The sequence below is a fragment of the Parathielavia appendiculata genome (genome assembly GCF_033297405.1).
Source record: "Parathielavia appendiculata strain CBS 731.68 unplaced genomic scaffold N657scaffold_2, whole genome shotgun sequence".
Lineage (NCBI taxonomy): Eukaryota > Fungi > Ascomycota > Sordariomycetes > Sordariales > Chaetomiaceae > Parathielavia > Parathielavia appendiculata.
Window position 1 is genome coordinate 2,708,216 of NW_026944221.1, and position 24,501 is coordinate 2,732,716.

Here is a 24,501-nt window from a genome sequence, read left to right on the forward strand (position 1 = left end):
TAGAGCTTGTTACCACAATTGACAGCGTTGAAACTAGTCTGTAGACACTTTTCTTTTGAAGAATGGGGTTTTTTCTAGCTTGTGCTCGCCTTACTGTGTTAGTGCTCTTCAAGTTTCCTATCGCTACTCCCAACCCCAAACCCTAATGCAATTACCGCTTGACCCAGCGATGACGTCGACGGCTTGGCAACATTTCGGAAGCCCCAAAGCTCCCCGTAGTGGGAATTTGGAGGCGTTACCATCTCGTGGAAACAAGACGAACCAATCGAGCTCGAGAGAAACTTGTTGCTCACTATGTCCGGCAAGGCAGCTCTAGTCACCGGCGCTACCGGATTCTTGGGGAGGCAGGTTGTCAAGGCCTTTGCCTTCCACGACTGGATCGTCAAGGGCACTGGATACTCGCGCGCTGATGGCACCGACATCCTCAAAGTCGACCTCGCCAACGCCGCCAAGATCGAGGCGGCTCTGGACAAGGTGAAGTGAGTACATTGTGAAACTCCGCTCAGCAGTTCCTTCATTATCGTACTGATAAACCCGGTCTCAAGACCGCAGGTGGTAATTCACTGTTCGTAACTCTACCTCTTCTTTTCCTACCCACCACACACTAAGTCCTCACTCATAGTAACACAAACCAGGTGCCGCAAATCGCTACCCAGATAAAGTCGACAAGGACCCACAGGGTACCCGCGCCTTGAACATCGAGGCCTCGCGCGCGCTCGCCCGGCTGTGTGCCGCGCGGGGCATCCTGCTCGTCTACATCTCGACCGACTACGTCTTCTCCGGGCGGCCGGGCGAGGCCCCGTACGAGGCCGACGCGCAGACCGGGCCGACGAATCTGTACGGGCAGACCAAGCTAGACGCGGAGCAGGCCGTGCTGGCGGAGTGCCGCGAGGCCGGGAGGGACGGGCTCGGGGTGGTGCTAAGGGTCCCGGTGCTCTATGGGCCTGTGGATAAGGGGAAGGGGAATGGGGAGAGCGCGGTGAATTGTTTGATGGACGTCGTTATGGGGGACCAAGGCCAGGGGGAGGGGAAGACGGTGAAGATGGATCACTGGGCGCTCAGATACCCTACGAACACGGAGGATGTGGCAAGGGTTTGTTACGGTGGGTGTTGGCTTTTTGACATCTCCGATTGCATTGTGAGGGGTTATGCTAATGGAACGATGCAGATGTGGCAGTTAGGTATTTGGGAGAGACGGACAAGGCGTCATTGCCGAAGGTGCTCCAGTTCTCGAGCGAGGACAAGTACACCAAGTACGAGATGTGCCAGCTGTTTGGCGAGATTATGGGTGTCCCGATTGATCGAATCGAGCCAAACACCCAGGGGAATGACCCAAATGCCAGCGTCCAGCGGCCGTACGATTGCCACCTCAGCACCAAGGCGCTGAAAGATCTGGGGATCGATGTCTCGACTCAGGACTTTGTCGGCTGGTGGAGGCGGGAGTGTCGCGCGTTCAGACATTGAGAGAAGCGGCCCGGTCAGCGTGCCATGACGCGCTTCGTCATGGAGGCAAGGGTGTCTCTCCCTGATTCATCTGAGATGGGTCTTGGAACGCGTTCAATCCAAGGAAGTATGCAGTGCAGAATTTTGCTTCTTGATGGCTGCCGAAGTGTTCGCAGTACAATAAGTCCGAGCACCCTTGCTTTAATGACTAATCGGACTTCAACCATCTCAGCCAGGGGATCTCAATGCAAGATGGGATGGCAGATCACCGAGTGACTCGAGGGGCGTCTGAGTGCCGTCAATGCGCTCATTCCATTCAGAGGCAGGACCAACGTGTCGTACCATGAGAAATGTCTCGCCTGCTAGACACTCCCTTGGGAGCTGTACGCGACGGAGGGATATACTTGCCTGAGCTGTTCACCTGTCTCGTATTTTAGTGTCCTTGGTTTTCCACCTGTTTTGATGCAAGCGCTGTAACGTTGGCTGTGATCCACTCGACCCTGATGAACCGAGATCTGCCCCAGAGATCGACCCCCACGACCCGGTAAGCCCGCGCCGCCCGGTGCCTCGCGACAAGCGAGGAAACCTTGCCATGTCCACCAAGACGACCAACACCTGCCTCGCCCGGCCCGGCTGCCCCAAAGAAATCTAGCCCACGCGGCAGAAATGCAACGGGAAGACGTGCAGTGATTGTCGATGGGTCGCTGCAGGCCACCGACATTCAGCAAAGACTTTTTGAAGACGAGCCGTCGTTTTCGCCTGCCTACTCGCTCGCGGCGCTGGAATGGGCAGAGGAGGTGGAAATAGAAACGTGAGCGGGAACTACACGGGCGGATCGACAGGTTGCAGCAAACCTCCGCCAGCCCGGCCGGCCGTGCTGGTGCAGAAAACGGCTGCTTCGACCAACCTGCGGCCAAGACGGCCAAACGATGACGTGAATAACTCCAAGCTCCTAAAGCGCAGGGCAGGCCCAACCGCGCAGCGCACGCAGCGCGCGCAGCGCATGGCCTTTTTACCCGAAAAGCTTGTCTTTCCGTCCGCCAAAACCCCTGCATCCATCCTTCACACTCCTTCCATCTCACTCAACACGGCAGTGGCAGTCAACAACGAACCAGCCCTTCTCACCGTCGCCCACCAGCCCTGGCTCCCAATCTCTACACCAAGAGCAGCATCGACGGCGACAACACCAACCTCAACGACAGCAGCAGCGGCAGCAGCCGGCGCCGTACCGAAACGTCGGCGGGCAGCGTCGGCACGACCATCAAAAAAAGACCTCTTTCTCAGCTGACGAGGCGGCACAGCCAGCGCCTGAAACGGGCAGGATTCTGACTCTAACCCCAAGGACGACAAGACCGACGCCAAGCAGACCATGTATCATTCAATGCAGTCACCCGGGCTGTCGCAACCCTCACCACAGCAGCCGCCACTGCGAGAGGCGTTTGCTTTTCTCGCTGGAGGACAGAAGAAGAGCATGACCGGCGACTCGCCCCATTCTACCCTCACAAAGCGCTCTCGCACACTGCCCACATCGTCAACCTCGACATCAAAGTCGACGGCAACGGATGTCTTCAAATCATCCCCAGAGATGCCTCGCAGCTCCTTGGAGGCACAGAATCCCACGGCCAAGGTAAGCGAAACCGAGTAGTTGAAAGGGCTGGCTTTGTCCTGGCTTGTGCCGAGGTAGCATGTTGTGCTGATTAGGACATAGTCTGTTGGCGTGCGGTGCCGGGGCACCACTGTGGCGGTCCAGGTTACCAAGCAGACGTCCACCACCGACCTCTTGCGATCATGCAGTGAGTCGCTGACAAAGCTGGGGCGGCCAATTGACCCAGACAGCTGTGTCGTTGTCGAGCCATGCCTTCGCCCAGGTCTGGAAAGAAGGCTTCGGGAGTATGAGTTAGTTTGGGACGTCGTCAGCGCCTGGGATCACGACTCATCCAACAGCCTCATCGTTCTGCCGGACGCTTCCGACCCTGACGGGGAGTTGAGTCTTGCCGGCGTCCCCAAGACGCAGGAAGAGCCCCGGGGCTTCGTTCTCAATTTCTACCTGCTCCAGCGGCCGGGGAAATGGGCCCAGCGCTACATCACCCTGAAAGAGAACGGGCAGATATTCGCCTCCAAGAAGAGAGATTGGAAGTCTTCAGACAAGGATGTCGTCAGGCTTTGCCATCTCTCTGACTTCGATCTCTACATGCCCACGGAGGCCGAGATGCGGAAGCAGCTGAGGCCCCCAAAAAGGTACTGCTACGCTATCAAGAGCCAGGAGAAAGCCAGTCTGTTCCTTGATTTGACCAACTACGTGCATTTCTTCTGCACCGAAGACCCGGATGTGGCGCGGGGGTTCCGTTCTTGTGTCCAGGGCTGGCGCAGCTGGTACCTGGTGAACAAAAAATTGAGGCTGCACGAGAAGCAGGAGGTGCCGTCGCCGAGCAGCCGTTCCCAGGCGGACTACGGTTCCAGGGGAAAAGCTCCAGTTGACCAAGGCCGCTGGCGAAGGCCGTCAGTCGACGTTCCTACTTCGACTCGGTCAATTTCGGCCTCCCGCGAGAACACGCCGACTTCTCCATCAGCTGGGACAGCAGTACCTCCAGAACCGCCCTTTCCGGGAGCTTTGCGGGAGAAAAAAGCGGCGTTGTTCGCGGAAACCGGTCTACTCGGCAATGGGTACGACGAGCGTAAACAACAAGCTCAGCAACAAGAGGCCAACGGAAGACCGCGGCGAGAGACCTTGGCTTCGACGATAAACGAAGGTCCCTTTGTCAATGGCCCAAGCCTACTCAACAGCCGTGCAGCGGCCGGGCCTGCATCCGGCGCCCGTCCCCAAACATCCGGGTCAGACGGTAGCTACAAGACAGGATCACCTGACAGCTCTCAGCCAACAGGCTGGTTCCCCTCAGCCGTCGAGCACTCGGCCGAACAGCGCAACGCCCGCCCAACTGCTCCCCTAACCCGGCGACCAAGCACCTCTGCCCCGACACCAACCCGCGCCCCCTCCGTCCGGCAGCGCGAGACAGGCCACCTACCTTTACCCACTACTCACCATGCCAACCAGCCTGCCTCTTCAAGAACCCAAGAATCCCAGCCTCCAGCTCACCGCCGCAAACCCCGCGGCCCAGCACAACCCCTAATTGACCTGACACCAACCTTCGTAGAGCCACCGCAATGGTCCCGCGAGCACCGGGGCCGCGGCGTGCGCGCACCGCAGGGAAAACCGCTCGTCGACCTGGCAACCGGCCCGGTGCTGCCGCCCAGCACGGCCGCGCGCTTCCGCGACGCAGCCCAGCCGCCTAAGAGCCTTATCCGGCGGCCCGACCATCCTGCGGGCGGCGGCGGTACGCTCATGCAGCAGTATGATCTGCAACTGAGGGGCACGGGGAATACGCTTACCGAGGGTGGAGGGTTGGGGATGGGTGGTGGTGGCCCTGGCGCTGGGTTGGCGAGGAGGAATACGGTGAAGAGCACTACTACTAGCACTACTACTAGTGGTGGAGGAGGGGGAGGAGGAGGTAGTGGGGCGGGCAGCAGGCCTGGTACGGCGGGCGGTGGTAATATTGGAGGGACGATGCCGGTCTCGTCTGCTGCTGCGGCGGCGACGTATGTGCGGTCGAGGGACAGGATGATGTGGGTCGGTGAAGGGGACCGAGAGAGGGCGAGGGAACGGTTGAGGACTGTGGATGGAAGGTATTCGCAGGGACAGAGTCAGCTGGCTTTGAGGGGGAAGCGGGAGTGTTGAGAGGGTGTGGTGGTGGTGGTGATGGTGCTCTTGCTTCTCGGTTGTCCGTCCGTTTGCCTTTGCTTCAACTCTATTGCTGGCCTGCGGCTGGCTGTTTGTCCTTTTTTTTTTTGTTTGTTTTCTTGCTAGCAGAACCTCTTGGCGCGGCATTCAGCATGAGGAACGATGTCTACGAATCAGTTATGATGGGGGGTGTCTTCAAAGTCAGAACCGGCCTGGTAAGCAAGACTCGGTTCCAGCGGTCTATAATTACGCTCATTCGACTACTTAGAGACTCAATAGAAGGCGTAGCAATTCATTTTCACTTTTCTGATCCGGTCTATAGAATGCTCTACGGAACTTCTATTACAAGGTGAGTATTCATGAAGTCAAATCTGCAGTCAACACTAGGTGCACAGTGCTCCGCAACAGCACGCTTTATTTGCTGCGCTTGTAGATCTTGGCCAGGAAGGCCTCGAAGACGCCTTTCTTCAGGCCCTGCGTCTCGTCGATCTTTGCAATCAGGTCGCGGATCTCACCGACGACCTTCTCCTCATAGTCCTTGTACCGCTGCTCGAGCTTGAGCTCGTCATACAACTTCTTGATGACGGCCTCCTTGTCCTTGTCCTTGCGACCGTAGTTCTCGGCCAGCACGCGGCGCTGCTCGGGCGTCACGATGGCCAGGGCCTGGTTGACCAGCCACGAGCACTTGTTGTCCATGATGTCGGTGCCGATCTTGCCAATGTGCTCGGGCAGGCCAAAGTTGTCGAGGTAGTCGTCCTGCACCTGGAAGTACTCGCCCAGCGGAATCAGGATGGCCTCGGCCTGCTTGAGGTTGTCGGGGGTCGCCAGGTCGAGAAGGTATAGCGCCAGCGCCACAGGCAGGTAGAAGCTGTAGTAGGCCGTCTTGTAAATGACGATGAAGCGGTATTTGTCCATGCTGAAGTTGTCCAGGTCGACCTTGTCCTCGGGCGCCGTGAGCAGGTCGCACAGCTGGCCGATCTCGGTCTGGTACGTGACCTCGTGAAACAGCTCCATGAGCTCGACATAGCGCGGGTGGTCGCGGAAGTACTTCTTGAGCAGCGTGTAGATGGCCGACTCGAGCATGAAGGCGTCGTTGATGGCGATCATGCCCACACCCTCGTGCCGGTACCAGCACGGCTTGCCCCGCCGCGTGATGCTGCTGTCCATGATGTCGTCCGACACGAGGAAGAAAGCCTGCAGCAGCTCCGTCATCCAGCCCAGCGTCGCCGCCTTGAAGTACTCGTCCTCAGTCAGCGGCCGCCCAAGCAGCAGCGAAGCCGAGTCCGGTATGGACATGCCGCGGTTGCACTTGCCGCCCACCGTGTTGACCTCGAGGGACTGGAGAGCAGAAAAGCAGCGGTCAGAACTCTGCGTTTTACTCTGCAAACTACGGGGAGGAAAGAGGGGGAGGAACGGTGATGGCACATCGACCGACCTTCTTGTACCACTCGAGTGCCTGAGCTGGCAGGTTGTAGGACCTGGCATGCTCGAGGAGCACCTCCTCCAGCTTGGGGAAAACGGACTCGAATTCCTGGAGGGTCGTCTTCTGCGCCATCTTTGCAGTTCTTTTGTTCCTTCTATTTTGTGTGGTGCTGGTAGGAGCAATTGGTTCAAAACCAAGTCCTGACCGATGAGAATGGAGTGTTTTTGGCGTGGAAGAGTGCGGTTGAGCGGTGAAGTATCCTATCGGGTGTCACACACGGTGGGGTTACAGCTTTTGCCAAATGGAAGAAACCTAAGTATCTGAAAAACCATTTGTCTTCAAAGTTTCTGGTGGGGAAGTTACGGTGGGTGGTACTTTGTACCAAAGCCCCTGAATTACCCCTCGATTTCCAAGATTGGGTCGATCGGCATTCGGAAGGTACAGATTGGAAGTGGGGCAGAGGTACCCTTTGCCGCCCAGCGCGTCATGACGGCACCTGACGCGTGCAGTTTTATTATAGGCGGGTGCAGCACCTTCTCTGAGTCTCCGTCCGCGCACCAATCGGAGCTCCGAGGCTCATCAACAACACACTGGACCAGGTGTGACGGAATGTTGCGTTGGGTTTTGCAACTACACCTAGGAGCCAAAATCGTCTGCTTGTTTGACATGGATAATTGACGGAAAACTGCAAGTGCACTGCAAGCATAGCTTCCCCGGCCTAGCACCACGAAGCAACATCAGACAACACGACATCACAGCGCATCTAGATCATGACCATGAGACTCTCGCCAAATGACTCGCTGCAGCTGAGGGAAACGCTCCAAACAGCAGTGGTCAAATGCTCCGAACGATGCCTGTATCAGTCAGCAAAATGGTATGACTGGGGACAATCGTCTCGTATCTCCACGCCCAGGCACGCAGCTGACCCGTAGAGTTAACTAGGGCTGCCGAGCTTCTCGATGCGCTCCCAGAACCCGATGTTGAGGCGCAGATGTCAGATGCGCCGGACAGCCATGTCCATCCTATATTCGCACCCAATCCCGACCCCGTTGAGGCCGCCCTCGAGGCCCAGGAGCTGAGTCGGTACCTACTCGCAAAGTCCTTCTTCGACTGCAAGGAATTCGAGCGATGCGCCGCCGTCTTCCTTCCTGAGCCCCTACTTGCAGGCCTGTTGGGAGCCAACACAAACGACACGGCGACCCCGAAAGGCAAGGGCAAAACTAAGGCCTCCGCCTCCTTGTCGTCGGAATACACTCTGCCCGAGATCAGCCAAAAAAGCATGTTCCTCGCTCTGTACGCAAAAGTCATAGCGGGTGAGAAACACAAGGATGAGGACACCGAAATGATTATGGGGCCGCAGGACTCGGGTGCCGTCATCAACAAGCAGCTGGTTGTGGTCAGCCGCTTCCTCACCAAATGGTTTGCTGAACGCAAGGCCGACGACGGCGACTACCCAGCCAGCCAGGGCTTCCTGGAATATCTGTACGGCATGGTTCTGGCAAAAGAGAAAAATGACAGCCTTGCGTTGGACTATCTCATGCAGAGCGTACATTTATTTCCCTGGAACTGGGGCGCGTGGTTGGAGATAACTAATCTGGTTTCCAGGGTTGAGCAGGTGAGCGACATGCAACCCCCCTTTCTCTGATTGTGTTAACTGACATACCCCAACAGCTGAACAAGGTTACGCGGCACCTCCCTCAGAACATTATGTCCTACATCTTCCATGCCAACACCTCCATCAGCCTCTACCAGCAGAACCCAGAGCTTGCTGGCTCACTAAAAGATCTCCTCGGCATCTTCCCGACTTCATCCTTCCTCTTAACCTGTAAAGCGTTACTGTGCTACCATTCCAAGGACTTGTTCGCTGCCGAGCAGGAATTTAACAGGATACTAGCCCTACACCCACACCGGCTCGACTGTCTGGACCACTACTCCAACATCCTGTACGTTCTGAACCGGCGACCCAAGCTAGCTTTCCTGGCCCATCTCTGTGCCAACATCGACAAGTTCCGCGCTGAATCCTGTGTCGTGATTGGGAACTATTACTCGCTGCTCTCACTGCACGAGAAGGCGGTGCAGTACTTCCGCCGGGCCCTCACCCTCGACCGCTCCTGTCTTTCGGCGTGGACGCTCATGGGTCACGAGTACGTCGAGCTTAAGAACACCCACGCGGCCATCGAGTCATATCGCCGAGCAGTCGACGTCAACCGGAGGGACTACCGCGCCTGGTACGGCCTGGGCCAGACGTACGAGGTGCTCGAGATGCACGCCTACGCGCTGTGGTACTACAAGAAGGCAGCTGGCCTCCGGCCCTGGGACGCTAAGATGTGGCAGGCCGTCGGCTCGTGCCTACAGAGGATGGGTCGGGATCGGGACGGCATTAAGGCGCTCAAGCGCGCCCTGCTCGCCGACAGCTACTACGACACCACCACGGCGAGCAGCTTCGGCAGCGCCGCCGCCGTCGACCGCATGTCGCAGATGGATCCCGAGGTGTTGCTGCAGATCGCCACCATGTACGACCGGCTTGACGAAGAGGAGGAGGCCAAGGCGTACATGGAGCTCTGCCTGGCGCAAGAAGAGGGCGCCGCAGGCGCTGACGAGGGCGGCGGCGGAGCTCTGGGCGATTCCATCGCCATCCACCATGACTCGCCGAGCTCCGAGGCCGGAGGCGGCGAAGGCGCGGTAGCCGGAGCGGGCGGCACCGACGGGAGTGGTACAGGCGTCACGTTCGCTACTAGCAAGGCGCGCATGTGGCTGGCGCGGTACGCGATGCGGGCCGAGGACTACGCCACGGCGGTGCGGCTGGCGACGGAGCTCTGCCAGGACGGCGTCGAGGTCGAGGAGGCCAAGGCGCTTATGCGCGAGGCGCGCTCGAGGATGGAGCTGGCGAATCTGGTGGAGCGCTAGAAGTCGCTCCCCATCTCCAGTCTGCAGGCGCTGAGTGAGCGCGACTGGCTCGCGTCTGGCTCGTCGGACCCGGTCAAGGGGAGCGGGGACCGCGATGGAAGGCATTGGTCGCGCCACGGCAGCGGCCGGCTTTCGTCGCGCGACTGATGGGCTTTGTCCGTGGTGGCGAGTAGGTAAGGCCAAGGAACGTTGGCTGCATTTGTCGGCTTGGTGGCTGATGACCGGCTTGTGATGACCGCTTCGAATGTGGACATGGGACAGAGGTTGCTCCGCCTAACTGTCCATGATTATGGCTGCGGGCGCATTTGAAGGAGTATCTACCCTCACCCGCCCGCCGGCTCAGCTTTTATGAGATTAATACGAGCGACGCAACGCCGAAGATGACTTTGGTGATTCTCAAACAGCCAAGTTTTTATAGCGGCGAGGTGGCGAAGACAGCACGGGGTGTATAGGCTCTGGTTTATACGAGAAAATGCTATGGAAGAATTGATGGTCAAGGGTCGGAGTGAGCTATGTTGGGCAGGATTGGACCGAAGGTACATGAATGATGGTCAGGTTGCCGTGCGGTATCAGCATTTTGTACGCACAACAAGTGTGAGGAGGACATGATATCTGGACGCAAAGCCGGTAAAATTCTTGCCGAGGGGAAAAGGGCACGAATTGGCAAGATGTTATGCAGCGACTGCTTACTTCAACCGTCTCCTATCGATCCTGTTCTTTTCTAGTGTTGCTCAATCCAATCTTTGTAGTGACGGAGGCAACCTCAGTTTCAACAGCAGGGACCTGCGAGATCCTGGTTGCACGGCGCTAGGTTGGGTTGGAAAACCATGCTGGTGATTATCCAGGACGGAAGTCATGTTCGCCTTGACGGGCACATCAATCAAACCAGACTCGGCGTAGGTTGGCAGACTCCCTCGGCCACCTACACCTGATGAAGACTTCCCAATACCTGTTTTCGCTTTGAGTCCACGCAATATCTGTTATGTACACAAACCGTAGCGCTATCTATACATGCCATCACATGTATAGCAAATTACCAAACACAACCCACCATTAATGTTATCTTTCCCATAAACCAGACATCTCCGTTACGCCTTTCCTTCGTCGCTGAGCTCCCCGTTGTTTTCCACGAGGCCGGATTCGGCCTGTGCTTGCACCACTGGCTGCTCTTCCGCCGGCCTCCCCCCGTCTTCCCCTTCCTCGGGGTCCGCAGCGGGTGCCGGTGCTGGCGGAGCCGTTGCTGTAACGGGTTCAGGGGTGACGATTTTTTTGCTCTTGATGATGTTGAGGAGGTGGTCGCCCGCGTCTTCGAACCCGTCAATCTTGCCGAGGCGAGACTGGAAGTACTCGACGTCGCGCAGCATCCTGTCCGAACGTTAGCTTGCTCCTCTGTATTGTCCGCCGATCATGAAAAAAACAAACCTCTCGCGACCCTGCTCAGTCTTGAGCTCCACCCCTTGGTATGCGGCACCAAACGTGTCCTTGTAGTTCTTGAACACGGGGAGCATAATCAGTCTCACGGTGCCCTCGTGAAGGTGTTTTGTCAGATTGCGGTGCAGAGTCGTCGTCTCCTTGGCGAGCGTCTCCATGTACTCGTTCGTGGCGTTGCTGGCCTCCTGGTCCCAGCTCACGGCCTTCAATTTCTTAGTGCCAGCCAGCGCCCGCCCGCTCATGATTTCCACGAGCTTGTCGTACATGTTGTTCTGGTGTTCCTGGAATGCCCGCCTGACCTTGTCGAACTCGCCCATAACAGTCGACGCTGTCGTTCCTGAGCCGCAGTGCCGTCGGACAAACTCGCGGACGTGCGGGATGATGGCCGCTATGAAGGCAAGAGCTTGTGATGCCAGTGCCAGATGCTTTGTTGTGATATTCTTGAGACCAGCAGAGCAAATTGCGCCAGCTCCGAGGATGAGCTGGGTGCATCGCGAGTTGAAAAGTTGGAGGAATGCAATGAGCGAGGCCGCAATCTCGCCCGTCATGGACGGTATGGCAGACATGAGATGTAGGAAGCGGGCCATGCCATGCATGCATGAAATGGCCGACTTGGGAAGCAGAAAGCTCTCAGACTCGACAACGGCACTCCGCGTCTTTGTCTTGCTCGTGCCATTTGTCTGGGCCGAGAGCACGTCGACGTCTTCGCTTGGTTTCTCCGCGTCGGTGTGCGGGATCCAGATCTGAGTTCCCTCGGCCCAGGCGGCGGTGTCCCTGGTGCTGCATTCCAGGAGCCGGTTGAGTAGCTCAGTGTCCTTGTCGCCAAAGTCTGCCGCGTTCCACTGATCCGACTCCATGCCCTGGGCGAGCTTCTGGTTTTCGGCGTCTCCGTGGACCTGAATGAACTCCTTGATGTGGCCGTTAACGACAGTCTTAAGTGTTGTGCCGCTGCGCCCTGAGATGGCCTCGCATTCGTTGGCAAAGTGGAGGTTAAGCGTGAAATACCGGAGGAACCAGACCAGCCCCAGCCGCTTGCTCTGCTCTGACCGTACGCGCAATACCCTGACGATCTTTTCTTGTGCCACGTCTACCGCCTGCCCCAAAAGGTTGGCAATATCCACTGCTCGGTGTATTTCTTCCTGGGCCTCCTGAGCGGCACCCGATGTTTGCCTTGATGTAGGGCTGAAAGGAGGTGACCTGAGCGGAGAAAGTGTTCCTGATGCGGGAGATTCGCCGATAGAACTTGCGACATCCAGCAGAACCTTGACTTGCGTGCTCAACCTCCTTAGCGTCTCAGTCACACCAATGTACATCTTTGTTAAGAGCTCCTCGGCGTCCTGGGGCTCAAGCGCGCGGAGGTTACGGGCCAGGGTGATTGACCTCTCCTGTTGAGAGCGATTCCTACCCCCCGTCCTCGTTGACGTGGACATGAGTGACTCATTGTCGTCGTCGTCGGAGCTTGGCATTTGCTGCCGGATAATAGTCCGAATCTCGCGGAGTGCAGATTCCCGATAAGCGATAGCCGCAGCGGTAACATATCTCGCGCGTTGCAAGCCCCTCAGACTGGAGAGGAGTTCTGTCCGGATCACGTCTGTTCCCACCATATACGACGGAAAAGCCGAGGGTTCGCGGCTGTGGGCTCCGCGAACGCGCGCCGAAGCACTACTCCAGCGAATCAGAACTTCCTGGGCCGACACCCGCGCAATGTGACCTCGGAGATCTGTGAGGAGAACGTTAAGGAATTTCGCTTCGTAGGACTTGCCGATGCGGAGTCGAAGGGTATCCAGGTCGCTGCTCACTCCCTGAAGGACGGTAGCCTCCCTGAGGTCCCTGAGTTGTATGTCTAGCTGGTTGGCATCTGACGGCTCGCCTGCCGTGAGCTTCTCGACGGTGTCAATATTATCGAGCGCTTGATCGACTTGGCCGGCATCCACCAGGGATTCGCAGACGGCGACCCCGTCGACAATTTCCCTGAGCTGCATGACAGCATCATGAAGCTGCTTGATATTTTCCCTTTTCCGGCGCTGGCGAACAAGGTTCAGGCCGCCAGTGGCGACCTCTTCGTCCAATGCCTTCAACTCCCGCCTCAGCGCCTTGATCCGCTCCACCGAATCTGCAGCTTCAGAATGCAATTCCCGGAGTGAGCCGAGGGCGGTAAAGAAGGTGGTGGACGCAGTCGAAATAGACTGGATGAGGTGCATCTCAACAGTATCCATGTACCATGACAGCTTCTCCTGGAGAATGGCGTTTGTCGCCAGGGCCTTGCGGGGTGCGGCAGACTGACCGTTGGAGGCCCCCTTCTCATCGCTGCTCGGGGCCGGTCGCACCACCTCGGAGCGCTCGCTGACCACGTCAAAAATGCGCGGATTCTCGAGATGGAAGTCCTCGTCAAAGTAGACGGCGGGAATGGTGGTCAGTGGCGGGGCGCCATGCGCCTGCCCTCTCCTTGGACGCGAACTCGAGCGCCGCTGAGGCGGCGTAACGGTTTCTATGGACGACAAGGAGCTGAGCGAGGTGGTTGATGTTTTTCGTGACGATAACCCCGGGCGCCTACCCGGGTGCAAGTGGCCCTCGTGCAGGGCGTCGGGGAAGTCATCGGGTTTGGCACTTCGGCGCGACCCTTGGTCTTCATCCGCCTGTATCCGGCGCAACTGTTCGTACAAGGCGCCGACCTGTGACAGGTAGGGCTTGAACTCGGATGAGTCGACTTGGGGGATGTTGGTCAGGGCTACGGGCGGTATGTCCCGGGCGGTTGGAGGTTTGTGGGCGCTCGAAGCCGGAGGGGCGGTATGTGGAAGCATGCCGGTCCGCACTATTGGTGGTTGGAGGAGGGTCGAGATGGCATTCTGGCCCGACTCGAAGACGGCATTGGACCAGTTCGCCGTGCCATCGAGCGAACCGCCAATCGAGTGGATGGAGCTTGCCGTTGACCCTCTCCGCGGATGGGAACGTGGTGGTCCATAAGGCGCTGCTCTTCGAACTAGTTAGTTTACTAGGAGCGAGTACATGGGGTGTGTCGGTGTGCGTGGACTGTGTGTACCCATGGAAGGGGAAGTCGCCGCGATGCCCGGCCGACAGAGTCGGCGACAGGCTATCGACCGACTTGCGCGCCCCCTGATTTGAGAACATGATAGCTCGCCTAGTCTCCCCAGCCACGCAGCAAAGTCCCGGTGCTGTTGGCGACCATCCAGGTCGACACCGGGACAAAACCCAAACCAGAGGCCCAGGACCTAGCACCCCAAGCTGCTAGTCGGGAAGCTGAGTGAGACGCCGCCGTCACCGAGCTATCATTGCTGAAGACACTCGAGGTTTACGCTCCGAATCGTGCCCGATTGCTGTTTCTTCCGCTGCGGTGATACTGCGAGGGTAGGTTGAGTTACCAGCAGATTTTCTCTGGTAGTTGGCGTGGAATGCCGTCGTCGAGTGTTGCTTGAGCTGAGCTCCTGAACCGCGCCTCGTTCAATGAATGCCCGGTTGCATTTGGATGCCAGTCTGGCCGGGACTGGCCTGCCAAGCCCGGCGGAGACGGAGACCCTGCATCCATTCTCTGTAAGTGCATGACTAGCTTGGCCAGTGTCGATGCTCCATAACGGGGCGTATCGTTTTATCCAGTGCAATTAAAGACCCTGCAACAAAACCGCGCTAGGACGCGTTAACTTGGATACACCAACGCTTTTACGCGTTCCCCTGCTTGCTTGCAACTTGCCCCTCACCACCGTACTCGAACAGCCCTCTGCACTGCCGTCCGCTCGTTTCTTTCACGAAACGGCACCACCTAGAATCCATTGCCTCACACGTGTACCATGGATAGGCAGTCCGTCTTTTCTAGCCGACTGTACGGCACGCCTGCCGAAAGCGAGGACTCCAACACACACGTCCGCGCTCTCCTCGAGTCCTTCATCCTCGATTTCCGTCTCGCCAACATCTTCATTTACAGGTCTGTCTTTGACCCTACGGCCCAGGGCGCCGGCTTGCCTGAGCTAACACTCATGCAGAGACCAATTACGCGAGAATGCGCTCTTAAAGAAGTACTACTGCGACGTCAACATTGGCGACCTGATCAAGTTCAACGAGGAGATTGCCCATAGATTGGTGTCAGAGCCGGCAGATATCATCCCGCTAGTATGGGCAGACACTTCTACAATACCTTGGTACGAGGTCCAACTGACCCCGTCTAGTTCGAGGCAGCCTTGAAGCGGTGTACCCACCGAATCGTTTATCCTCACGAGCCCAACGTCAAGTTGCCAGAGCACCAGTTGCTGCTGCATTCCAATGCTGAAGACGTGTCCATTCGCAACCTGGACTCCCTTACCATCTCGCGGTTGGTGAGGGTACCCGGCATTGTTATCGGCGCCTCGGTAATGTCCTCCAAGGCCACAACACTCCATATCCAGTGCCGGACCTGCGATCACGTCCAAGACATCCCGGTTCTTGGAGGATTTAGCGGCGTGGCACTCCCCAGGACGTGTGGCAGGTTCAGGGCACCTGGTGATCCCACAGAAAAATGTCCCCTCGATCCTTATTTCGTCGTGCACGAGAAGTCGAGGTTCGTCGATCAGCAGATCATCAAGCTCCAGGAGGCGCCCGATCAAGTACCCGTGGGCGAATTACCCCGCCACGTCCTCATCTCCGCCGACCGCTACCTCACCAACCGGGTCGTGCCGGGATCGAGGTGCACGGTCATGGGTATCTTCTCCATCTATCAGACTAAGGGCTCCAAGAACTCGAGTGGCGCCGTCGCCATCCGAACCCCTTACCTGCGCGCAACTGGCATCCAGACCGATCTGGACCAGACCGCCAAGGGGCAGGCCGTCTTTTCCGAAGAAGAGGAGCAAGAGTTCCTCGAGCTTAGTCGGCGCCCCGATCTCTACAACATCATGACCGACTGCATTGCCCCCTCTATTTACGGTAACCGGGACATCAAGAAAGCCATCTTGTGCCTCCTGATGGGCGGCTCCAAGAAAATCCTTCCAGACGGCATGAAGCTACGTGGCGACATCAACGTCCTCCTGCTTGGTGACCCCGGTACAGCCAAATCGCAGCTGCTCAAGTTCGTCGAGAAGGTTGCGCCCATTGCCATCTACACCTCTGGCAAGGGGTCCTCCGCCGCCGGTCTGACTGCCTCGGTCCAAAGGGACCAGTCCACACGCGAGTTCTACCTCGAAGGCGGTGCCATGGTGCTCGCCGACGGCGGCGTGGTGTGTATCGACGAGTTTGACAAGATGCGCGACGAGGACCGTGTAGCCATCCACGAAGCCATGGAGCAGCAGACCATTTCGATCGCCAAGGCAGGTATCACAACCATCCTCAACGCGCGGACATCCGTGCTCGCCGCCGCCAACCCCATCTTTGGGCGGTACGACGACATGAAGACGCCCGGCGAAAACATCGACTTCCAAACCACCATCCTCTCCCGTTTTGACATGATCTTTATCGTCAAGGACGAGCACGAGCGCGGCAGGGACGAGCGCATCGCCAAGCACGTCATGGGCATCCACATGGGCGGCCGCGGCGTCGAGGAGCGCGTCGAGGCCGAGATCCCAGTCGACAAGATGCGCCGCTACATCAGCTACTGCAGATCGTAAGCCCTCTTATCTTTCCCTTCTTTTCCCTTCAACCTCTTATAGCTAACATCCCCCCCCAGCCGCTGCGCCCCGCGCCTCTCCGACGCAGCAGCCGAGAAGCTCTCGTCCCACTTCGTCGCAATCCGCAAGCAAGTCCACGCCGCCGAGCTCGAAGCCAACACGCGCTCCTCCATTCCCATCACGGTCCGCCAGCTGGAAGCCATCGTGCGCATCACCGAGTCCCTCGCCAAACTGACCCTGTCACCCGTCGCGACCGAGGACCATGTCGACGAGGCCATCCGCCTCTTCCTCTGCTCGACCATGGACGCGGTCAACCAGGGCAGCAACCAGGGCAGCCGCGAGCTAAACGAGGAGGTGTCGCGGGTCGAGGCCGAGCTGAAGCGGCGGCTGCCCATCGGGTGGAGCACCAGTTTGGCGACGCTTCGCAGGGAGATGGTCGAGGGCAGGGGGTTCAGCGAGACGGCGTTGAACCGGGCGCTGATGATCTTGCAGAGGAGGGATACCATCATGTTCAGGAACCAAGGAGCCCAGGTCTACAGGAATGGGGCGTAGTCTTGCACACGAGGTTTGTGATGCTGGGATTTTCTCATGGGTGTACATATCTGCACGGTTAAAGGGCGCTGGGCGCAGGACGGAATCAGGGGTGTCACCACGGGATAATGTCATTGGGATGGCATGTTGTTTTTTGTATTGATTTGTATTGAAGCCTTGCACGTCTACCTTGTTTCTGGGCAATTCGTCCCTATCGATGAAGTGCCCTCTATCTATGTAGGCCAGGGCAAACCAACCTGAAACTGACGTGCAAATCGAAGTCTAATCCGAGTTGGCGTCTTTGTCGTCCTCGATTTGCTTGAATCGCTCGTCGGGTGGAGCCTGGTGGAACGAGAACTCATATGCGCGGGTGTACGCAAGGGTGTTATCATCCCTGAACATGCCAGCAGCCGCAACCGACGCCTCCCCGCCAGCGACACAGGGGCCTCTGACGAAAATCTGTGTCAAGAATGGTCAATCAGCCATCCAACCACCACGACACTGCACCTCGCCGGTACATATACGACGGAATGTAGAAACCATGCACTTACCTCTCCCCTACTCCCATGCGACCCGGTCCTGAACAAGCCCGTATCCCTGAGCACAATCTCGGCGTTCGTGAGCGGCGGGCCAAAGTGGTAGCCGCCATCCTTTTCCCCGTCAAACACGCGGTAGTCGTAGAACCCGGTCTGTGTCACAGTCCCGGCGACCTTGGGCGCCGTCAGGGCGTACATGATCCTGGCGCCGGTAAACGCCCGCAGATCGGTCAGCACGCGGCACGACAACCTGGGTGTGTCGGCGCGGGGGCGCTCGGCCGTCAGAATCAGTCGCAGCTTGCTGCCCGCAGGTAGGCGGGTCTTGATTAGGGGCATGACGCCGTTTTGAGTGAGCTTCTGGAGCTGCAGGGAGTGGAGGGTGCGAGCTACGAGCGAGCTCTTGAGCTGGGCCTGGGCTTCTTTGTGCGTCTTGAGCAGCGCCGCGGGCGTCGCAACGAGAATGGTGGGGAACACGCCGCGGACCGCGACTGTGAGATCCTCAGCCTGGGGGGCAGCCGAGTTGAAGGCGACGGAGGCGTTGGAGTAAAGGGCCGCGAGGGTGAGGACCAGGGTGTGGGTATTGGCGAGGGAATCGGCAGGCAGAAAGAGGTCGGAGGGACCCATGCGATGAGAGGTCGGGATGGCAAAGATCTGGCCGGCAACACCGGCGATGAGGTTGGAGGATGTGAACTGGACCATCTCCTCCTCTTGTCCAGGTTTGGACTGCCAGAAGACGATGACGTCGCTGGGTTCTCTCTGTCCTTGCAGCGGAGGAAGCTCATTTCCGGAGTTGGCGGAACCCTCGTATAGGACATCTTGCCAGGTGGTCACGTTGACACTCCCTCCGGCGCCTTGGGGAATCTCGTTCCAGTCCATGTGCTTGCTGCCCTCGTCGACGACCCAGATCAGCTGGCGCAGGGAGGGGTAGTTCTGGACGACGAGGTTGAAGGGAAAGGAGCCCGGAGCAGTCACAACAATGTCGGCATCGGATCGGCGCAGCATGGAGATGACAGCATCGTCGGGCTGGTCGAAGGGCAGAACCACGGCGGTTAGGTTGTAGAAGGCGCATGCGAACAGCGTCACCATCAGCTCAACCGAATTCGGGAGGTAGATAGCCACGCGAGTAGCGCCCTGGCTGGCGAGATGCTGACCGATAAAGTTGATGTGGCGGGTGAGGTCTCGGAGATGGTGCTCGACTACCTTGTCGGTGCCGAGGACGGTCAAGATGCGGCCGGTTGCCCCCTTCGTCGGACCGTCCTCCTGCACACCGGCAATGACCTGGCGCCAGATATCTCGCAGGTCACCATCGCGGCCTCTAGACCATTTGGCTGCACCGGGGTCCTTCACATTCAAGCCGGCGTTGAGCGGCATGCCATGCGGGGCGCTTTGCGACCGGTAGACGGGGGACTCGCCAGGCAGGCGCACCTCGGAGCGCTGAGACTGGCGGGCAAGCAGAAGAGGATGGATGTCCGGCTCTTGTCGTGCAGCAATCTGGTAAGTCAGAAAGCCAACCAAAACGGTGACGATGACGCTGGTCCAGGGATTCCATTGTCCGAAGAGCCCTGTGACGCTCTCGTCGAGACGAAGCAGCAGCGTGGCGAGGAAGGCCATCGTGTCGTTGCAACTGATGAACGGGTTATGTCAAATGGTGCAATGAAAAACAGAATTGTGACGACCACGGCTCGAATGGCGTGCCGTGGATGAGGAGATCCAAAACAAACCTGAAAATAGGGGACACAGGAAGGTCCTAGGCCCCCTGCCCATGCACCTGTGCCTGTGCCTACCTATTATGCCTGCAGCGTAAGGTAACACAGGAAGGTACCTTAACGGCGCGGATGCTGGGAAAGATGGCGGGGAGCTCTGTGTCGGGAAGCTGCAACCAATAACAAGTTGGGATTCCCGGAGCTGCCGAACAGCGGAATCTCAAGCCTGACAGGTGCTCAGCAGCTGGCTCATTGCCCCAGGTCGCCGAGTGACAATTGTAATGTTGACTTGGCGCCAAATCGCGGCTAGCAACCACTTTTGTCGCCAAAACAAGCGACAACCCAGCGGCGACGACTACACCCGCCCGGCGACACGCCGCTTCGAAAGCGGCTGTTTTGCCATCCGGACATACTAACCGCACTATACAGCAGTGAATCATATCCATTCTCGACCTGCCAGTCAGAAGATCGAACGGTGCTTCCGCGGCCACATCACATCTATTGCGCACTCCTCAGTTTGTCGCACCGGCTGAGAAAATCAGTCCACTGGCAGCTAGACTACGACGAGAAAATGTCGTCTTCGGCCCTGGCGTCGGCCCAGTCCACGCCTGTCAAGCAGACCGCCACTGCTCCTGTCACAGACAGCCCCGGCAACTGGAAACATCCTCGCTTGGCAGAGATCACGCGGCGGCAGAGTCAGAACACCTTCTCAGAGAAGAACATCAGGCAGATAGTGTACAATGCTGCTGCACTCGTCGGTCTTGGGCTATTGCAACAAATGGTGCTGCCGTTTGTGCCGTCGTGGGCGTGAGTTCCTCAGACGAAGCTTTACCATACACCGCGCTGACCCGTACGCCAGCATCAGCCCTCTGTTGAAACAGTACAGCAGCTGGATATACGCCGCACTTGTCCTAGCGCCGTTAATCAACGTCGGCCTTGCACTGCTGCCGCTCCTCCGGCCCAAGGACGACCTCTCCGACATACCCCTCACACCAGCCCAGCGGAAGCTGCTTGGCCTGCCACCGAGCTCTCGACCGGCAACGCCAGACTCCGTGTACAGCACGCCCCCGCGGTACTCGAGGACCCCGTCGCTGGCCGGGTCGCCCGCCAGCATCAAGAGCTACACCAGCTCGCCCCTCTCCAACATTGCCAGCCCCGGCTCCGGGCAGTACTCGTCGCCCAGGTTCAACACGTCGCCGTCAAAGCTCAACGCACCGGGGCAGCAATACTCGCCCTCAACGATCAGTCCGTTGTTGCACAAGGCTGTGGGCGGAGGGATGAACGGGGCACGGAGGACATCGTTTGGCTCGACCAGCCCGCTCGGCGCAAGCACCGCTTCGAGCATGTTTGGTGATGGACCCGCGACGCCGACGCCGGCGACGGGGAAGCGGTCTAGCGTGAGCCTGAATAGCAAATGGCTGTACGAGAAGGGCAGGAGGAGCTCGGGGAACAGCAGGCTACATCAGAATTTGTCATGATGACTTTGCTACCTTGTTTGTTCAAGAAGGGGTAGTACCTAGGTATATCTTATCAAGCCAGCCTTGTAAGGTTCTATAGAGGAACATATGCCGCACCCTGCTGGCAAATCACTGTTGAATGGATATGAATGAGTTTGGCTTGCAGGTCGCCTTGTCTGGCTCAGGTGCAACACTCGCTTTATCTGTCTGCGGTTTTTCTCCTTCCAATTCGTCTCATCTGTTCTTCATCAGATTCGCTCTGTTTCATTTCGAGCGCTGCTTCTAGACTCCTCTTCTTGCTGGATCCCGGGCCTCAACACGCGACAGCAGGCATCGCGCAGTTAGTGCCACTCAGCGGTGGTTATAGAGATTGGGGAACCCGTCCATTCTACATATCCCACTGGCTGGCGCTTGGTGGGCGACACCGGCTGGTGCGCTTTGGGAGCACGCACACTTTCACTTGGGAAGATGAACCGATATGCGTGCCGTGATTGCCACCGTGCCAAACTGAGAACCGCTCTGTCGCTGTCGGTTACCCGGCGAGACATTTGTACAATATGTGCAGTAACAATACTGGATGAATCTGGTCATTCCAACCCGCACGCCTCGACTCCCGTGTCCTATTGACCTGCGTGCCGTGACCACAGACGACCATCCAACGCCCCGCCATTTCCGCTGGTGTTGCCTGCCATATCACCATTGCAGACACTACGCTATGTCACTAAGGCAATGACTTCTTTTATCACCTCCTCCTACAGGCCTGCTAAGCGCCTTGGGGGGAAGGCTGTCGATTACCAAGGGTCGACACCGACGGGCTTCCAACTCCGCGCAGATTGATCGCCCCGATGCGGGACACGATGTTACTGCCAACCGCGTCCACGGCGCCGCGCGGGGATGTTAGCGTCGGGCCCTGCGGCGCTGTCTCCTGAACGCGGAATAGCTTGATGTTTGTCGTATTCCAGACGCCCACGGTCCCTTTCGACACCTGCATCTCGCTGGCGAAGATGAAGCCCCAGAGCAGCGACTCGTACCACCCGAGCGCCAGGGTCGACCACTCAAACGAGTGAACACGGATAGGGGATGGCTCGACCCCCACGAGTTGTACATCACGAATTTTGCCCAGAGTAGCCTGCGAAACCGTGTCTGACGAGAGAGCCTGGCGCGGGACGAGAACTGGCAGCTGCTGTAGGACAGTCAGCGTCGTGTGCAGTGGCAATTCAGGGAGCCAACTGTCCATCCACTGGGCTGAGGGCTGAAACAGCCCAGACTGTGATTGGGCGGCAGCATGGCTTCCAAGGCTGGCGGTGCTGTTCTGACGGGAGAAATTGCCTGCGCCGGCCGGCATTTTTCCTCTCGCCTTCTCCGACATGCCCTGCAGCTGCCTCGGCACGTCATCGTCTGCTGCAGATGCCACCGACGAAGGTACAGAGGGGTTATCGCTGGGACTGGACGCTGCAGGCGTCGGCCGTGTTTCGTCATCGCTGTCAGCTTCGTCGTCCCCAATTGCAAATGTGCTATCATCCTCTGGCACGTCTCCAAGCGTCGGGGCTCGCGAAGCCGGTCCTGTTGGGCTCCTGATACTCTCGGCCGAGCTCCTGGTCGAGCTTTGCTCTAATGGATCGTGGGATGCGCTGCTGTCCTTCCTCCGCCGGTTGCGTCTCTCAATCTCCTCCTGGCCGCTTTCCAGCGTCAGGGAGCGCAACGCTTCAAACCTCTTTCGGTTTCTCAGTATCGTGAAGATGAACTGGGGGTTCTCTGCAGGATGGTTAGTATTTAGTCCGTTCTGTCTCATGCTGCCGGCCTGCTCGGGTTGCCAACTCACTGTCGCACTGATGCTCGATGATGGCGTTTATTGCCTCGAGTAACGACCGCAGAAGCCCGTGATTAGTCTCATTCGCCAAGAGGAAAGACGGGGAGGACATGGAATTGAACAGTTGCATGATCTTGGAGCAAGTGGGCGCGCTCAAGCCCTCCAGGTATGCAGCAATATTGTTGATAACCGCCAGCAGCGCGGGGTAAATGGCCGTCAGCTTCCCATGGCTGGTCGTAATCAGTCCGTAGATAGACTGACGCCTCAATCAGCCATGCTGTAGGCGCGAGTAGCCAGGTTTACTCACCTGAATGAGAAAGTCCCCGTAAGTCCCCCGGAAGCCGGCAATTCGGATAGCGGGAGGCAAAGTATCCTGTGCCTGAAACGACTTGTTCAGGTTGACCCCAAAGTTTTTCTCCACGCTGAGGGTCTGCAGCAGGAAAGCGCACATTCTCACCACACCTTGTCTGGAAACATCGGTCTTGTACTCAAGAGCGTAGAACAGAACCAAAACGATAAAGTCGTGTGCACGCTCCGTGTCGACGATGAAAGATCGAAACCTTTTGTTGCATTGTGTAATCTCCCAGAACAACATTATGATCTCGGGCGCGAATCGGACCGGGGGCTGGGCTCCAGGAATGTAGGAGGAGTTGGCCTGCAGTGGCTGATTCAGGATCCGCGTCATTCCGTCAACGACGAACTGAAAGTCCTGAGGCCGGTGTAGGCGGCCAAGGAAGTGGCGGTAGGTGTTCTTGGGCGTCAGGGCGCCATTTTGCTCGGGAATGGGGTAGAGCAGCGTCGCCAACAGGAACTGCAGTGTGTACGTCACGAGAATCTCCTTCGGGTCATTGAAGACAAGGGCATTGTAAGGCACCCGCCAACTGACTGGGTTGTATTTGAGGGTCTACGTGTGTAAGTGAAGCGCCAGCCTAGATGGGAACTGATATACTTACCGTGTTCAACAGCGAGCACAAGACTGAAAGAACCACCTGCTTGTCTGAGCAAGTACAGATGTAAGTGAGGGCCTTGATGCCCTGCTGGGGTAGCACGCTAGGAGACAGGTACATGCTGCGACTCGCCAGCGTCAGAAGCAGGCGCAGAATCTCGCAGCGGTTGCTCTCATGATCCCTTGTGGTCGGGATTGACGTATTACATCCCACACCGCTCTGCCAGATGGCGTAGGTGACTTTGGGTTTGCCCTGCGGCGACCTGGGAACGGTGAAGTCGGAGAAGAAGAGGAGGTCGAGCAGAGCATCAATGAGTTCTTGCCCAAGCGGTTTCGCGTCTTCGAAATCGTCTCCTGAGGGCTTCGTCGAAACATCTTGTCCCCCATCGAAGAGGACCTCATTGGCTATCGACGACTTCCGCGTCGGCCTGCGCCGCGGGGACCAGAACAGTTGATCCTCCCATTGTTGCAGAGACTCCTGCTCGTATACGAATGGAAGGACCCGTGTCAGAACACGGATGCAGTTCAAGGCTTCTCGATCAGGTGCTAGTTCGGGATCGGGGAACGAAGGGTGGTTGCGGAGGATGAATAGTCGGGCCGTCACGGCCTGGATAAGGCTCTCAAGGTTCTCGAGCGCATTGTCGCGGGTGCGGCGCACGTCAGCCGCAGCGAAGAGGCTAAAGATGTCTTCGGCAGATTCAGGGAGCTCCCAGAACTGTGATGGTTCGGTTAGCAGGATAACCTCAGCAGACCTTACTTTCTTATGATGTAGAGTAACTGACCGAGGCCCAGTACACATCGCCAGAGGGAATGTGTCGCTCTTCGGACAGCCTAAAGATGCCCTTCTTGAAGACGAGCTTTGAGTCGCTAGCACCCATGTTGACTGCTGCTAAGATATTCGCATCGTGTGGTTGAGTGGTGCGGGGAGCCGGGCAGTTGAGAGGGCGACGCAAACCCAAGGTGTGGGTTACGGAGAGGCATTGATTCGGTCGG

At 57.9% G+C, this 24,501-nt stretch overlaps 10 protein-coding genes across 10 annotated transcripts; 6 read left to right on the forward strand and 4 right to left on the reverse strand.

Moving 5' to 3' along the window:
• Positions 1–196: 196 nt before the first annotated feature.
• N657DRAFT_590090 (NAD(P)-binding protein) lies at positions 197–1,887 on the forward strand. Its single transcript, XM_062789881.1, has 4 exons — positions 197–479; positions 546–565; positions 636–1,103; positions 1,169–1,887. Exons 1-4 carry the CDS (start codon positions 295–297, stop codon positions 1,462–1,464), a joined length of 969 nt encoding a protein of 322 aa, XP_062651400.1. The 5' UTR covers positions 197–294; the 3' UTR covers positions 1,465–1,887.
• Positions 1,888–2,655: 768 nt separating this feature from the next.
• On the forward strand, positions 2,656–5,385 carry N657DRAFT_220623 (uncharacterized protein). The gene is made up of 2 exons (XM_062786279.1): positions 2,656–3,070; positions 3,152–5,385. The coding sequence occupies exons 1-2, from the start codon at positions 2,813–2,815 to the stop codon at positions 5,174–5,176; spliced, it is 2,283 nt and encodes a 760-aa protein (XP_062651401.1). The 5' UTR covers positions 2,656–2,812; the 3' UTR covers positions 5,177–5,385.
• Positions 5,386–5,576: 191 nt separating this feature from the next.
• Positions 5,577–7,025, reverse strand: N657DRAFT_612457 (putative farnesyl pyrophosphate protein). Its single transcript, XM_062790388.1, has 2 exons — positions 6,615–7,025; positions 5,577–6,517 (listed from the first exon to the last, which is right to left on the reverse strand). The coding sequence occupies exons 1-2, from the start codon at positions 6,732–6,734 to the stop codon at positions 5,594–5,596; spliced, it is 1,044 nt and encodes a 347-aa protein (XP_062651402.1). The 5' UTR covers positions 6,735–7,025; the 3' UTR covers positions 5,577–5,593.
• A 347-nt stretch (positions 7,026–7,372) lies between these two features.
• N657DRAFT_631418 (TPR-like protein) lies at positions 7,373–9,509 on the forward strand (the record flags this gene model as incomplete). The annotated part of the gene is made up of 3 exons (XM_062791053.1): positions 7,373–7,476; positions 7,545–8,217; positions 8,274–9,509. The coding sequence occupies 3 exons, from the start codon at positions 7,373–7,375 to the stop codon at positions 9,507–9,509; spliced, it is 2,013 nt and encodes a 670-aa protein (XP_062651403.1).
• Positions 9,510–10,241: 732 nt separating this feature from the next.
• Positions 10,242–14,414, reverse strand: N657DRAFT_661702 (Vps54-domain-containing protein). Its single transcript, XM_062795109.1, has 3 exons — positions 13,981–14,414; positions 10,932–13,913; positions 10,242–10,874 (listed from the first exon to the last, which is right to left on the reverse strand). The coding sequence occupies exons 1-3, from the start codon at positions 14,067–14,069 to the stop codon at positions 10,598–10,600; spliced, it is 3,348 nt and encodes a 1,115-aa protein (XP_062651404.1). The 5' UTR covers positions 14,070–14,414; the 3' UTR covers positions 10,242–10,597.
• A 193-nt stretch (positions 14,415–14,607) lies between these two features.
• Positions 14,608–17,354, forward strand: N657DRAFT_641643 (MCM-domain-containing protein). The gene is made up of 4 exons (XM_062792183.1): positions 14,608–14,877; positions 14,936–15,062; positions 15,119–16,521; positions 16,585–17,354. Exons 1-4 carry the CDS (start codon positions 14,744–14,746, stop codon positions 17,075–17,077), a joined length of 2,157 nt encoding a protein of 718 aa, XP_062651405.1. The 5' UTR covers positions 14,608–14,743; the 3' UTR covers positions 17,078–17,354.
• Positions 17,212–19,427, reverse strand: N657DRAFT_612468 (acetyl-CoA synthetase-like protein). The gene is made up of 2 exons (XM_062790389.1): positions 17,608–19,427; positions 17,212–17,515 (listed from the first exon to the last, which is right to left on the reverse strand). Exons 1-2 carry the CDS (start codon positions 19,201–19,203, stop codon positions 17,339–17,341), a joined length of 1,773 nt encoding a protein of 590 aa, XP_062651406.1. The 5' UTR covers positions 19,204–19,427; the 3' UTR covers positions 17,212–17,338.
• Positions 19,428–19,640: 213 nt separating this feature from the next.
• On the forward strand, positions 19,641–21,212 carry N657DRAFT_641645 (NPCC-domain-containing protein). The gene is made up of 2 exons (XM_062792184.1): positions 19,641–20,102; positions 20,155–21,212. Exons 1-2 carry the CDS (start codon positions 19,867–19,869, stop codon positions 20,771–20,773), a joined length of 855 nt encoding a protein of 284 aa, XP_062651407.1. The 5' UTR covers positions 19,641–19,866; the 3' UTR covers positions 20,774–21,212.
• On the forward strand, positions 20,776–21,379 carry N657DRAFT_220824 (uncharacterized protein). Its single transcript, XM_062786281.1, has one exon. It carries the CDS (start codon positions 20,902–20,904, stop codon positions 21,241–21,243), a length of 342 nt encoding a protein of 113 aa, XP_062651408.1. The 5' UTR covers positions 20,776–20,901; the 3' UTR covers positions 21,244–21,379.
• A 136-nt stretch (positions 21,380–21,515) lies between these two features.
• On the reverse strand, positions 21,516–24,386 carry N657DRAFT_631423 (uncharacterized protein; the record flags this gene model as incomplete). The annotated part of the gene is made up of 5 exons (XM_062791054.1): positions 21,516–22,507; positions 22,575–22,818; positions 22,870–23,466; positions 23,516–24,223; positions 24,291–24,386. 5 exons carry the CDS (start codon positions 24,384–24,386, stop codon positions 21,516–21,518), a joined length of 2,637 nt encoding a protein of 878 aa, XP_062651409.1.
• Positions 24,387–24,501: the final 115 nt, after the last annotated feature.